Here is a 16088-nt window from a genome sequence, read left to right on the forward strand (position 1 = left end):
CAACAAAACCAAGATGCAGTCAAGTTTTTAGTCTTAATCCATTCTGTCCTTCACTGAAGACTTACAAACTTACTCTGAAGATGACAAGAAGCATACAGAATTCAAAAACTAACTTTGAAACAATTTTTTTCTCTAGATAAGTATGAAACAATACAAAATCAGTATTTAAGTGCTACGGTTACCTTTTGGCAGGTTCATTTTGGCTTGAGACTGCAAGCTGTTCTGGATCCATAATCACCAAACGAGTTGGGAAATTGCATCCATCTCCCAAACTAAATGAGAAACAAAGACTCAAATCACTGTTGGTAGCTGACTTAAGTGAACAAGGACCCATGGAAGAGGCAAAGGCTACAGGGTCGAATCAATTAGCTGAGCACAGTGCTGAACTCTAGACTTTAGCAAGGCAGTTCTACCACTAAATCAGATGATCAGTTAATTAAATCTTGGAACTCAATTGATTCCCAGTCTCAATTGATTCTTGTGCACAAGCACAAGTCTGTGGATTTCAGAAACACAGAGGTATTTCAGTGGACTGTAGCCCTAATCTTCCCCCAAACCAGCATGCACACACGGTAAGACTCTCCAGTATTTACAACCTCAGAAGCTGTGTAATAAATAACATTCTGGTGGCCATGCTTTCCCCTTCACCCATAATTTTGAAATTAGCTAAGCCTTCTTTTAAAGTTTATCAGGATAAAATGTGGTAGCAAAACAGATCGAGCCGTCTACAGTGGAGCTTGCATCTCTAATCACATGGTAGTTGAGCAAACAGCTGAGTCAACTTGAGCTGCTGGTATTACCTCTGCAGTTTGATACCAAGACCTCAGCTTCACAAACAGGTTCAGCAACATTTTTACCTGATACACAGCCCCCAAAGAGCAGTGTTGAAACACAGTTCCTACTTCATTCTGCTGAAATCTGGTAGTGGTGGGAGTGGGTAGCACGTCAATCTTGCTTCATAAGGCTTGTCTGCAACTCGCCGGCTCAGCTGACATTTTAATTCCAGCATTTTTAATCATATCACATCCCCCCCCACCCCGTTTCTTATTTACATGAGCTTTATTAGATGGCTTCTGATTCCTAAAGTGTCATCTACAGAAAAAGGAAAGCTGTCAACTTTTCCAGGGCCAAGAGAGGGTGTTTTTAAGCTGATGTTGATGTGATGCAGCTGTTTGATCTCCTCTGAGTTGCTGATTTCTGCTCTATAATCACTGAGACCACCACCAAAGGTGTACAATTTTTGCAATACGCTTCTCAAAGCTTTTCAAACTTCTGCATTTAAAAGGCTCTTGTCAACAAGCTCCGTCTTTGAATTAAAACCCTGTCTGGACTTTGATCGTTTTCTCTTGCACGTTTTCCCTGCACCAATATTTATTGTACTGGATATACAAGTTGGCTTTTCAGCTGTGCTTTATGTTTTAGTAGAAAGGGAAGCAAGGTGGAAGTCATGGAATCAATTAATTCCCTAATTCATTACTGTTCAGACTCAATACCTGGTAAAGATAGGCAGTAACCAATACTTCTTTTCATCTCCAAAAACCTCCCTTAGATTTTTGCTGCATCCAAGAGAAAAGCCATTTTTATCAGGACCATTTCGAAATGTGGGTGCACGGAATGTTTCTGTAAAATAAAAACATGCAATTCCTTAAACCACTGAGGAGTCAGGGAACATGAAGAAACAAACCCAAACTTCTCTGATGTGGAGTCAGTTTTGGGTAAGGTGAGGTGAACTTGATGTATATGTTATGGGGGAAAAAAAAATTTAAAAATCTCAAGTAATCAGAGGAAAAAAAAAATCACAGCATTAGTAAAAAAAAAAGAAAATCAGGTAAGGAGAACAGTCATGTTGTCAACTTTCTCTCTTTACATTTAACAAAGTCTGAGATAAAGCTAAATCCATCAGCATGCCAAAGATAACCACATACATCCCTTATTCCTTGGTGACTTGCTCTCTCTTCAGCCTTCTTTGAGCAGACGACTTTCCCTTTTAGGAGTAATTTACCATAAGCACTGCTGGACCTAAGCCCATACAGAAGAGGTTTTTCCACATCTGCCAAATTAGGAAGCTGAATTAAGAGCATCCCGTGCTATCAGAAGAAGATAAAATCTATTACATTAGAAACAGACACACCATGAACTATGGCAAACCACCATCATTTTTCTACTTAGACCAGTTACACTCTTGGCCAAGAACTGAGAGGACTCATTGCTCTCCATCCATACCAATACCTTGACTTTTAAGATCATGATCCAGAAAGTAGATAAAGAACTATGTTGTCAATTATGACCACTGACTTTTGGGTAGGGAATATGTTGAAGTTTTCTTCAAAGCTAAAACCAAACTGTGAATATTCCTTACCTGTAGATATATCAAAAGAAAAATAATTCAAATAACTCTCCTATCAACCAATCAAAAAATTCTAGCAAAAAAATTCTAGCCGAAAATTATTTTAGTTTTAATCAACCCACTTATTTTTGACATTAGAAATTTAAATTCCAATGAAAGATATAAGATTTTGACTTCCTCAGTTGCAGAAATACTCATCAGTCTCTGTCCCCCCACACACTGCAAAAACCACTCTCAAGTGTTTCCTAGCAAGAGCTTCAAATATTTCAATTAAATGCACATAGCTTGGTTATGCTAATCAATGCCATTTAAAATGTTTAGGCATAAAATTATGGGAATCTCTTATTATCTAGGAAATGTGCATCAGTGTTTTTATTTTTATCACACTTTTACATGCCACTTCCTAATAATAAGGTCAGTTTTCTTTCACAGGATTTAAGAATACTTGTTTGTATCTAGTTCAAAATGTAATACATGTTCATGTACAGCAGAGCCTCCGACTTGGTAGGGGATACTCAACTACTCAAAATATTAGAACAACAGACTGTCAAGTAGCAATTGGGTTACAGCACACTGTAAAATCACAACAAAAAGGCATGGTGCCGCAGATAAATATACAAACAAAAGAAATGAACAGTCATCATGAATCTGAATGCTTGGGTCCAGCAGAGGATTCCCCACAGGCTTCATCTTCCCATTTGTTTCACCTTTAATTACTTCCACCAAATATGCTTTTTATCACACAATATCGAAAAAATCAATTCATATGTGATGACATATCATGTAGGGCTCACATTCTCACTGAATTGTTGTTTTTCTGGACCAGGAAAAGTTTTATACCCCAATGAACTGACCTATAGTTGATCTGTTTTTGCCAACTAGCCAGCAGTGGTAGCTGAAGAGTGACAGTATGCTGATGAAGAACATGGCTGCCACAAAGAAAAGGAATAGTACGTGGAACTTTGCATGGGTATCTGGCAATTCATTCTGGGGAGAAAGAGAGAAAGAGATTAATATGTTAACACTTCCCAGCAACTAAGGCACTATTGTTGCTGAACGTTTCCTGCCACACCCAGACGGCTATAGGTCTTTCACCTCTGTTTTCACCAAGAAAGAAAAGCAGCAGCTTTTCCTTTCACATCATGTTAAACTGGAAAACGACAGCATTTAAATCTCATGGGTACCCCTTCCCCCATGTTTAGTACTGTGAGTGCACTTGTTCTTCCGTGGTTTTCAAATGCACAGTAGGGGGCAAGGCAAAACATTTTCTATACCAGAAAATGTTAACTGTGCAGCCACAGCCAGAGAGACATGGGGAAAATATGTCCGAAGTCACTTCCTCTGAAGGGGAAAAAAATGCAATTCCTGCCACAAGGTAGTAATACTGAACCTAATTCTCAACTGGTATAATGAACATAAAAGGTAAATGGCTGTCATGAACAAGCCCTAAACAAGACATGGGATAGATCTTAAATTTTTGATCACCTCTAATGTTTAAGCAACAACAAACATGTACCTAGCAAAACAAATTTGCCACGTCTGACCAGGTAGAAGTGAATCACCAGAAATCTATGTGGAAAACAACAATTTCAGTATAACCACCATAAAGAAACCAATTCCCACCCATATCAGATTGTCAATTCCACCCCAAACTATTTTCAGACTTTCAAAAGGCCAATGGGATTTGTAATAATACTATTCCAGCTCTATATCCTCAAAATCACAGCACTTTCAAGCAGTTGACCTTTAACAACATTATGAAAGCAGAGAAGCTATTTTTACTCAGCTATTTACTTAGCATTACTGCCATTACTTTTTCCATTAGTGCATTCAGTACACCCATTTATCTACGGCTGACTTTCTTTTTTAAGCCAAAACACATTTCAATTAAGATCAAGTGCACATAGGTATATCCATTTCCCTGTACACGGCTTATATTTATAGGCAACAGATTACTAGTCTCCTTCCTTCTGTGATGATGTAAATACCTGCCATAAATGACTGGACTAGAAAAATTGTAGAAGGAACCACATTTAAATAATGACAGCAATGTTGGATTTTACCTTTGGACAATTCTCTGCAGCTTTCCTGCGGCAAAGCTTTGTGCAAAGAAAGACAATTTATTAAACACTAGTATTAAGACAGGGTGTTTGAAAACAGCACAGGCGTTGTTAAGAACAAAATGGTTGGTGTGCAAATGTGCTCTTGGATGTGCCAATTTCCAAAGCACATCAGCAGCTTTAGCCCCTGCTCTCTAAGAAAATGAAGTACGCAAGAGCCCACTACTAACTTCCAAGGCATGAAATCTTCTACTGAAGCATAGATGTGTTGGAATTCAGATTGTGACTGGATCACTTTCAAGTGGTTGCTCAGCTTGGTCAGCATGCTACACCAATTTCCTTCTTTGCTAGTTGTTTCCATCACAAATAAGAGTTATGTAAATATTCTGTATGATGAAACCATTTACAAAGGTCTGAAAAGCTCAGAATACTCCTGAGGTATCAAGTAATGGTTTTTTAATTAATAAACCATTTCTGACTTCAGAACATATCCATTACCATTAGATGTAGTTTCAGCCAAAACCATAAAAAATAAATTGCCATTCTTTGCACAATTTTCTTCATTTAAAAGAGATCAGAGAACAAATCAGTACAGTTTTTCTTCTTCCTAATTTCCTTCAATACACAACAGTTTGTAGGATGTTTCTTCAGTATAACACCTGAAATTGAACCAGTGCTTGAGAAAACAAAGGAAGAAACAGGAAAGCTGGGTTCAAATTAGCTTTTAAATTCCAAATTTTATACCTAAAGAGTGGTATCTTGGCTAGAATGCTAATACTTATTTGTTGTAGGCAAGATGTATGGCTTTTAAATTCCATTAATATATGCAAAAAGTTTAGGGAGAGCCCAAGCATGTACATTAGAGTCAGGCAGATATACACAGCATTTTCAAAAGTGCTGGCTGCCATCAGATAATTCCACAGTAAGTAAATGACAGCAGAGTCCAGCTCTCTCAACTGCCATTTAAGTTCAGCTTCCTTTTTACTGGCCATTTTGTTACTTATTTACTGACAACTCCCTCAACAGTCCCTCTTCCACCTGCAGTAAGGATATGTTGTGTTTTGCAATCCACTGAAATCCAGGCTAGCAAAATACACCAGATGCTGCTTATTCCTAAGCTTCATGTTGAAGCAATAGTAACTCTTTCTACCTCAGAGCACACTGCAGTGGTCCCCAGCTCTGCCCAACTGATTTTTGTAACTTGAATTCCTATGACTTTTTCTGAAATTACATATTTAAACAAAATAATTCTCTACAAGAAATTCTCAGGAGCTTATTCTGATGCTAAAAGAGCAGTTGCAGCTTAGTCTTTGTGTGTTCTGTGGGTCAGAAAATCTAAGTTTATTTCACTTGCATCTTCCTAAACCAGCAGCTCAAAAACCTGGAGGATTTTTTGAATTATGCATGAATAATCTGCATGGTCCCCAGGGAGCATTTACCTCTTCTGACTACCCAATTTCAGCCACTGGTTGTAACTTCCTGAATGACAGTTGCAGAACTGAAGCATCTTTCAAAAAAGGCCAATTCTTTACTGGAGAGAAGCATGCAGTCTTTGAGTGTATAACAAGCTTATTCACAGTGGTGTTCTTGCAGCAGTCCACATGCCCCCCGCATGTGAAAAGAGAGTGAAACTTCAGACACTGGTTATTTAAGAGCTTTATGCTCAGCAGCAGTACAGAAGCAGAGACTTGCAGGTGAGAGAGCTGCAGAGTTTACAAAAGGAAGCAATTTGCACAACACAATCTGGACTACTTAGCACACAATAGGCTGAAGCCGTCACTATTCAAGAGTCCCCTACAAACTCTTTCACAAACAGAATCATTTGACTGGTATCAGGTCATAAAACCCCTCAAACAAAAAAGGACTGCCTGAGTTTGAGTTCTGCCTCATTTTTCAGTAGATAGGTCTAGCCTAATCTTTGAAAAAATTCAGATCTGGTCTACATCCTTAGCAGAGGCAGGAGGAATGAGTTCTAAGTAATGATGTGGAATCATGGAATCACTCCTTTTTTTTTACACCCCCCCCCTCCCCCCCACAAAGTTTTGCAGAAGCACGTGCTATCCACCCAGGACATGTATCACATCGTTTATTTAGCTATACTCAGGACTGAAAATTAAGGTGGAGGACAGTGAAAGACACTGAAAATGACTAGGAAAACATAATGGTTTTAAGGAGGTGGCAGCACAGCAAAAAATAAGAGTAGACACAAATATAAGCTGGGAAGCATCACCATGCACTGCATAAACAAGGCATCAAGCACTGGGCGTCCAGCCAGTGCTGGTGTTTGTGTCAAAGACATTTGGTTAAACTGGCATTTTATCTTTAACAACCTCTGAGGTAGAAATAAAAATATCATGAATATAGAAAAAGCAGTTATGGGTATAAATAAAGAAATCAGTCACGTTCCCTTGATCTACAAAACGGATTTTAACATCATCATCAGGGTGCAAGCCTGTGGTAAACATTTCCAGCCAGTGTAGTTGTTCCACTATGCACAGAATCAAGACCTTTCTTCAGCACTTCTGCATAGAGCATGAAATGTGCTGTGTAAGTCTTGCACATGCAAGTGAGAAATACAAAGGTTTTCTTCAAAGGAGGAATTTGGTAGGTGTGCATGTCTCACTATGTTTCCAAGTATCTGCGTAGGAGCATCATGTGTTATCAACAGTGCAAAACAATGGATTGCTACATTTGTGTAGTTAGCACATACACCTCCACAACCTCATAACAAGTTCTTCCCCCACGCTACATTCCCCAAGAAGCAGTCCATACTTCTTTCCAACACTGGATGTATCCAGCAGTTTGTTGCACAGTCTCTGAAAAATATCTGTGAGGAAGCAAAAAATAAGCCCTACCTTCTGAAGGTATAGTGTAACATTTCCTGTAGTCAAGGTTTGGGAGGAAAAAACAACCTTGATTTGCTCAGTTCTAGACCATGGGGCTAATAGCACCAAGCTTGTGGGTTTTTAATCTCCATATGGGCTGTTTATTGAAGAGTTGGATTTGATGATCCTTGAGGGTCCCTTCCAACTCAAAATATTCAGCGGTTCTGTGCATCTAGACAGCCTCAATAGAAAATGTCCAAACAGCAATCTGTCTGATGCTGTAGCAGACAAAGCTGAGGATTAGCAATATACTGAAGCAGTCTACAGACAGCACGAGTCAGCAGCATTCTGCTTTGGTTTGCATACAGATGCACAGAGAACCTTCAACGAGAGCACTTGCCTAAAAGCTTATGTACAAGAGACATACAAAAATTTGCAAGCCTACATGATTATGGAGCTGCCACCTCTTTCTGGAAATGTACTTTAATAAGTCAGTTATAAGCTCGGAAGTGTCCTAGCTTTGTGAAGCGGTGACTTAATATGAGTCAAGTGAGTCAGAGACCTATTCTGCTGATAAGATCAGGGCATCACCAGATTCTATCTTGGAAGTATCCGGAATTGAAAGCAAGTACACATCTACATTGTCTATTGTTACATTTCACAAGTAGCCCATTCTTGCAGGAAGCATTTTTAACAATTGAATCAATAATAAAAAAAAATCCCTCTTAAGTTTACTTCCTCTGCTCGAGAGTCCACTTCAACATTGTGTCCGATGAGCTTTGGAAGAGTCCTGCTGCAAATGTTGGTATTAAATGTTTGTTCATTGTAGGCAGTTGTCCTGTGGCCTTTTTTGTTGCACTAACAACTATAAAGTAATGTAACAAAGCAAATTCTTTTTTCTTTTTTTTGCTCAAGCACTGACTGGTAAATATGTAAGAGCACATCTACAGTTTCCTTAGAAATTGCATACAAAGCACTGGAAAGCAGCCAGGCAGATGTTTGGAAATGGCACATTCACAGATTGAAAATTTAACTATTTTACAGCCAAGCAAGACTGAACAGCAGAATCAGACCATTTAATTTGAAGTATCTTTTAAGACCCAGCTATGCCTGATAAACACATTTATGGCTTTCATCTCACAGTACTGACAGCTCAATTACCACATGGCTCCTTGCTCCCCAGTGACAGGCTGGTATACAGAACTCACAGGTTAAGAGGAACGCAGTACTTTGGCAGACCAGACCCACAAGTTTAGATGAACACAAACTTCTTTGCACAGTTTATCTTACCTAATGCCAATTGTCTCAAAGTACAACTATTTTGAATACATGATCAAGCTTTTCTTACCCTGACATGGCAGCAGCCTTTTGCTCCAACAAAGCAAATATCAATATCTACTGCTGCAGATAATTATTACTTATCCCAGTTACTCTGACAGCAGCCAGCATTTAAGAAATATGTGGTATTATTTACCCAAAGATGTGATTGAGACCCTTCCACTTGCAGTAACTTTTTGTGTGCTCATGAATGGAAATGGATTAAGGGAATTCTGCCACTAACACTTCAGCCTAGAGATAGAAAGGCACACTACAAATTTCTGTAGAGGAAAGGGAACAACTACAGTAGGCATTGTGTTCAGCCTGGAATGCGACTGGAGCAAAACTGACAGGTGCAATATAACACTGACATACAAGGATGGTTGCCCTCACATTTATGTTATGAAACATACTAAGATGCATATGTGTGTATTAACCATTTAACAACCCATAACAGTTGCAAGGAAGATGTACAGCATTCATACTGTACATATCTTAGCATTCTACTCATACCAGAGCATAAAATCCACTCATATGAAGTTCATACACGCCTAGGTAGGAACTCCAAAACAGAGCTCAGACAGTTCCCAACAAATTAATCTGCCTTATCTGGCAGCAGATTATCCACAGATAAGTCTGGGAAGATACAATATTGATATTTATATTTCACATTTGTCAGTATTTAATATATACACACACAAATATATAATACATATATGTAATTGTTTGATAGGGTCTGTTCCTTCTTTATCTACATATCTGTATCCCATAGTCTTATAAAAACCTGAGCTATGCCATTCAATTTTGATGGAGAAGAGAAATTGCACATTCTCCTCATCAAAACTCCTTCCCCCAGCTACTCATCCTGGGCAGTGTAATACTTTTACTTCATCAAAATTCATAAGGTTCTCCTGCTTCAGTCACTTTGATTGATGTCATTAATGATAGTGAACCACAGAACAGAGTAAATGGTGAATGACAACATGCTGATGCAGCCTTCTACAACACATGCAGGATTAAACAAATGAACAACAACCAAAAAAAGCCTTAGAACTTACTGTCCAAAACTTTATGAAGTACTGCAAGACTGTAGCAGCAACAAACAAACAGTACAGTAAGGAATACATTAAAAACAGGAGGAAGAATTTGTAGTTAGAAAATCCCACACAATTATTCACCCTAGAAGGAGGGGAAAGAGAAAAAGGTTACTAAGGTATACAAAAAATAAACAAACAACCCACAATACATTGCAGAGCAAAATGTGTATGATGGCAGTGGTATGTCCAAAACATTCTGGCACCAGTGTTTCAGAAGCATTTTAAGCCACTGATTCAAATTTAATTTGAATTAAATTTCTCAGGCTGAATGATCTGGGCCTCTCACATGAATTTTGCCCCCCGTGATTCTGTAGGACAGGACATGAGCTGGCAAAGTGTTACAATACAGTCAGTCTGTACAGGAAGCAATTCCCACTACAAACTAACTGCAGTCACTACAGAAAGTAACAGAAACCTCGCCATCAATTTCACTCCATGCTGCTTTGGTAACAAAACCACCTCTAAGTCAACTACTGGTAGTAATGTTTTTCACAGTGATAGCAGATAATATTTTTACTGACTACCAGTGAACACAAACTGCAGAAGAGTCTATCTGAGTGGGTCATACATATAATCTAGAATCCAGAAATTACTCTCCCATTGCAATGGTATCTCCTCTCCTGCTAACACCAAAAAAAGTAAACAAAAAAAAGAAATGGATTTTCTCACAGGTCTCGTTAATGTCAAGGTTTCTCTATATAAGGAGAAACTACATGTTTTGGGCTACTGGGCTTACAACTTTAACACTACATCACACATTTATCCCACATATTAAAGAACTTCAGTGGAAATCAAGGTTTACTCCAGAAGTTCATTTTTGAAGCAGCATCTAATTCATCATTCTTATACTAACTTTTTTTTTAGTAAACTTACCATGGACAGTGGTGGTCCATTTTCAATACACATCTGAAAGAGAGAATTTCCAGCAAGTTAAGACAAAAAATACGTTTTCTTTCCAAGACACGTAACTTTAGCTTCTAGAGTTTTGAGTGTTGTTTCTTATTGATTGATTTTTTCACGTATTTTGTCCTACTGTATCTTTTCAAGCCCTTCTCAATCATACCAATTCTCTATATTAGAGCAGCTGTTCTTTCACCCAAAAGAACGAATTGAAATTCAGAGGAGTTATGAGAAGAGTTTTTTAAATTAGCATGGGGAGCATTACTGAGCAACACCATGTACCAGTTCATTAAGCCACACTAGCTTTATGTGTGTGCAGAGAAAACAAATTCAAAGGATCTGTCAGGGTTATGTGGATAAGATGTGTTAGCCTGGCATTCACTTCAAGTAAGTCTACCTTAGAGCTATTTTTTCTACCATTTTGTTTGCTGCTTGTCTTTTTTTTTTTTTTTTTTTTTTTAAGTTAATGGAGGAAAAGATCAGCACAAAGGGCAATTTGAATAGTTCACATGCCATTTTAATCCAGTTTTACAGTAAAGACAGATACTGGACATTTCAGACACAGAGACATTCATTGTATTTGCTAACAAATTTGATTTTAGCCAAAAGATGGGTATTAGGTTCTTCAGTTAATGAGATTTCCTCAAGCTCAGCCTACTGAAGTCTCATGCATAGCACCAGCCTTCTGTGCCTGTGCAGACTCCTCTGATGATTCACAATGAAAATGGGGAATAGCAGGGATGTTTTTGAAATGTTAAAGGCATGTGACTCTACTGTCAATTTTTGAGATAAACATTTTTAGCATTTTAGCATTTTTAACATTTTAGAACACATCTGTTTCAAAGCTACAGAAACAAGATACAATGAAACAGTTCCATAATAAGCTTTAGCTGGTGCTGGTATCTCAGACCTACCTTTCTTTGCTTTCAATCTATATGATCTTTTACTTTTTAATTAATTCATTTTTAATATAAGATTTGTTTTACAAAGCTACAAGCAGATTTCCTAAAAAGTTCTGCCATTTTAGACAATAGGTCTGTACCATAATATTGCACCAACAGAAGGTACTGACCCACTGAAGACATGAACACACTAAAGTGATGATTGCAAGAAAGAGAAAATCTGTAATTCCAGATTCAGACACTTACACGTCACAGGCAGAACAGTGGTGGCAGCGGTCAGGTTTGATCAGCTGGCATCGATCACAGTATCTGATTGCTGTATTTAAGTGCAAGGGTCAGGTCAGTAGAACCCATCTGATTTTATGAAAGCTTTCCCCCTTAACATGAACTGAATCTTAAAAGAGCTTCCGGCCCTCCCCTGCTCCACCTGTTTTCACACACTGTCACACACCTAATCTCATATGATACGTAGTTTTGATTTTTTTAAGAAATGTAACATATTTTAAGAAATGTAACATATTAAGCTATTCAAAAGTACCTGTTACTACTCTACTGATTTCATTTTCATTTACTCTTTGACTCCCAAGTCTTCCTATCCTTCATCGTCTGGCCCTGATCCCCATTTCACCTCTGCACAGGGTACTAAGGCATCTCATTGTGAAACTACATCCTTTCAGCAAGTCAACCTTCTGCACTGGCTTTCTCTATCCACTTCACCAAACAATGATCTAGCAGACTGTTCAGTAAATCAGTTCCTCCTCATATTTCCTGGATATTTTTAAACAGACCTTCAGGTTTTTCTCAATGGAAATAAGACACCAGCACAGGCAGTTTGAAAGCAGGAGGAAAGCCAACACCTATAGCTAAACAGAACTGATAAGAGTTAGCAACAGCCTCTCAGACCACTCCAGGAACCTAAGACTGGGATTCTCTTAAATGAGGCTTGTATTCAAAAGAGCCAGGTGTCCTTAGACTTTCTTTGGAAAAGTCACAGTAAACTTCGGCAATGGTTATTCTGAGAAGTTTATATTTTTTGGAAACTCCACAGGGTAGTTAGTTTCAAGAAAGAGAAAAAGATATATACACAAACAAAACTACAGATTTTTTAAGAATATACATCTGCATAAGACAGCACTTTCACAGATCATTCATCTATAAATTGGAATAAAATGCCTACATATATTAAAAGCAAATCCAGAAACAGTCCATAACTAGATTTGTACTGAATTGCAGATGGGAATGAAACAATACTTATCTGTTTTTAAATCGCAAAACTATGTTAAGATCTTAGGTTTCTCCTCACGCTGAACCAAAACAGCTCGAAAAGAAAAAGTTTAAGTGGGGATAAAAGTGACTATAAAATTGAGCAACACATTTGATTTTCCCTTTTTCAAGCTATCTTAGCTATATTTGTTTGCTGTGTTTATTTTTAATTGCCATAGCTGGAGATAACTGCTGTCATCTCTCTTATTGCTAGAATATATTTTTCTTTTTTAATTTCAAGTAGTGGCTTTATGTCGAGAACCCCAGAAAAAGGACTGCTCTTTCTCTCAGGGGGATTAAACACCAGGACAAACAAATAACAAAACATCATGGCATTTGCAATATGTGCTTAATATATTGTTCATTCAATGACAACAAATGAACAAACAGCAAGTTCAGGAGCATAGAATTATCTTTTAATCTCACCTCTCGATGCTGTTGTCGTATAGATAGGCAAGTCTTTGGCAGCTCTTCTTAAAATCTCCTGCTGGGATTCTGGTCTCTCTTCTTTTTCATATTGTTCTTTATCAGCTTTTGACAAGCAGAACTAAGAGGGATGTAGAAAATGGATAGGAGGGGAAAGATTAATTATTACTTTGTTTTCCAAGGAAAAGACCCTTTGGGTGTTCCCATCCACTGACCCAAAAGCACCACGTAAACAAAAAAAAGAATGCTACAGGAAATCCTTAGAATTCCTAACTTTCTGGATGTATTCTGGATGTATTTTATTTCTGGATGTCTTTTCAAGAAAATAATCTTTATCTCTGTTCCCTTATCTATAGTATTTTCTCTTCAACACAAGGGAACACAGAGACTCAGAGTGAGTTTTAAGGTACAAACTTTCCTTTAATTCATGATAAGCATAAATTAAGTAAACTGTGAACAAGAGGAAGGTGCAACAGTACTTTGCTGCTACAAGGCACTGAAGTTCTCTTATCCCACTTCCTCTCTAACAGAGAGGGGTACAAACCAGATGGGGGAAAAAAAAGGCAGGTGGGGGGTGTGGTGGGCTTCACAGCTGCAGCACAAAAGCTGGAAGAGTTTAACTGGAATTTCAACTCAGAAGCAGTCAACTCTAGACTCAAAATTTGTAAGTTGTATTGAAAGCAACTTCAGCAAAGTCTGTACAGTTTGAGAGTGTGCTACAATTCTGAGTAAAGCCTGGCAAGCATTCCTGTTGAAACCTCACTGAAATGTAAGCCTTTACCAGAAAATCCTGGAGAGCTTTTACTCATTTGTGAAACATTTACTTTGGTATCCACTGAAGCAGTATTTCCCAGTAAGCCCCAAAAAACACAGCATGCTGACAAGGCTCTGTGCAGCGGGGGCTGAAATGACGATTTTCTTTGGTATTTTTCTGTTCCAAAGCACTTCTAAACTCTGAGCTTCCTGCATGGACTACAAGAGCCCTCTTTATGAGCACACATAGACAAAGCATTCATGGTAGAGAGTGGAAAATGCTATGTGTGCAGCTGGAACAAAAACTGGCTTAGTGTGGTTTAGTATGATCGTATTTTCCTACCAAAAACATGTGCATGATTAGTTCACATAGATTCTCCTCTCATCCTGTACTTTTTCCTCTTTTGCATTACAGTCAGTTGGCAAGCAACAATGAAGACTCCACTTATAGCAAGGAGGAAGCAGTAAGACATTGCTGCAATTTCTCTGTGCTATTTCCTAACCCAGAATGCAAGCAAGATGCCTCACAGCTCACAGAATCTAGTTAAGCCTCCTGTCACATGCAGCGCCATCCCAGTTATTGCGCCTACACACCCTTCAAGGGTGAAACATGTTTAAATAATACCCTTTTAAACAACCAGACACTAGAATTAATCTATGCGAAGGGTGAAATTAAAGGTTAACATTTCAGCCATCACTAAGAGTTTGACCTAATTATTTAAACTTAATCATTCAGATCAATATTTATTCAAGCATGAAAACTGGAGACACTCACATCAAAAGTTTAAGGCAGATGTGAAGCATCATTCCAGCAAACAGTAGTGCAATACACCTTAATCCCTACTACCCTTGTGAGTCTGCTAGGTGACCTAGGGCTCTGTGACCTGCAATCAAGCAGAGGTTGCAGGAAACATGAATACCCCCTCTAGATGACATTTTAAGGCAAACCATTAGTACACAGAAAAGGAACCAAATAAAAAGATTAAAAGCTTTTAAAATTTGTCCATGTAACATCATAGTATTACTCCAAAAATCCTGGATAGGATTTTGGTTTTCCAAAAAGCTGCATTTCTGTTCTAATTTCAGAACTTAATAGGGCTATGAGACCACAGTCTCTCAGGACAATAGCAGGATATGTTCAAAGGCATCAAAAGTTGTCTGTTACCACACAGCAAACAGAATTCCCAATGAGGTTCCAGCAGTTCTTATTGAAAACAGAAAGAATCCCTTTGTTTCCTTCCTCTTTCTGGATCTTGTATAATGCTGATTGTTCTTTCTTAGGACAAATGCACAGGGATTACACTAAGACAACAGCAGCTGCAGAATCTTTTTTTTTAGTTCAATAGTAAGATCACAGGATGCTATTTGTTTTGCAAGAATGGCAAATTTGAATGATTAAAAATATATACATTTACACTCTCACACAATGGAGAGATACTGAAGTCGTGTTTGTTTTTAAGTATAAACAGCATAAATTACTCACTAGTACATGAACAGAAGGGATTTGCCCAGAAATGGAAAAGGTGGTGCTGGGTTTTAAATTTGGTTGGTGTTTTGCTTCTTAATAAATTTTTGAGTATGCTTTTTTGTTGTCCTGGTGGGAGAGGTTTTTTTTTTCTTTTTCATTTGAAGCTAGCTGTAGAAGAAAATTTTATTAAATCTGATCTCTCTCCACAGTTAATATACAAAAAATTAATTACATGCCATATGCCCCAGCCATGCCTTTTGCTTGCTGAATACAAAAAGCCTGCTACATCATCACTGTAACTACAGGAAAAGTACTGTCAGAATAAGTTTGCTATTAATGAAGAATTCGAGAAGACAATGAAAGTTACTAGGCATTAGCATTAAAAGCAGCTCTAGTTCATATAGCTTTATAAAACCTAGAATAACACCATTTCAACCACATTAACTAGTTAACCTGCTTAACTCAACCACTTTCCTGCAAAACCACCCCAGAAAAAGCAAAACCAAATTACCCTGAAGACAAGTCCCTTTGAATTTTTAGGTTTAGCAATTCATAGAATCATTTAGGTTGGAAAACATCTAAGGTCATCAAGCCCAGCCATAACCCCAGCACTGCCAAGTCCACCACTAAACCACATCCCCAAATGCCACATCTATAAATGTTTTAAAACCTCCAGGGATGGGGATACAACCACTTCTCTGGGCAGCCTGTTCCAGTGCTCGTGACAACA

General features: G+C 38.1%; 1 protein-coding gene across 3 annotated transcripts in view; it reads right to left on the reverse strand.

The window, feature by feature from the left end:
* ZDHHC20 (zinc finger DHHC-type palmitoyltransferase 20) overlaps window positions 1–16088 on the reverse strand; it is a 48749-nt gene that overhangs the window by 6897 nt on the left and 25764 nt on the right. For all 3 annotated transcript variants that reach the window (XM_038149854.1, XM_038149843.1, XM_038149833.1), the window contains exons 4-10: window positions 13138–13258; window positions 11695–11764; window positions 10520–10552; window positions 9608–9728; window positions 3202–3334; window positions 1494–1620; window positions 183–272 (exon numbers count right to left, since the gene is read on the reverse strand). In XM_038149854.1, the coding sequence (XP_038005782.1) occupies window positions 183–272; window positions 1494–1620; window positions 3202–3334; window positions 9608–9728; window positions 10520–10552; window positions 11695–11764; window positions 13138–13258 (695 nt within the window). The remainder of the gene's footprint in view (window positions 1–182; window positions 273–1493; window positions 1621–3201; window positions 3335–9607; window positions 9729–10519; window positions 10553–11694; window positions 11765–13137; window positions 13259–16088) is intronic.

Source organism: Motacilla alba, chromosome 1 (assembly GCF_015832195.1).
Source record: "Motacilla alba alba isolate MOTALB_02 chromosome 1, Motacilla_alba_V1.0_pri, whole genome shotgun sequence".
In the NCBI taxonomy this organism is placed as follows: Eukaryota; Metazoa; Chordata; class Aves; order Passeriformes; family Motacillidae; genus Motacilla; species Motacilla alba.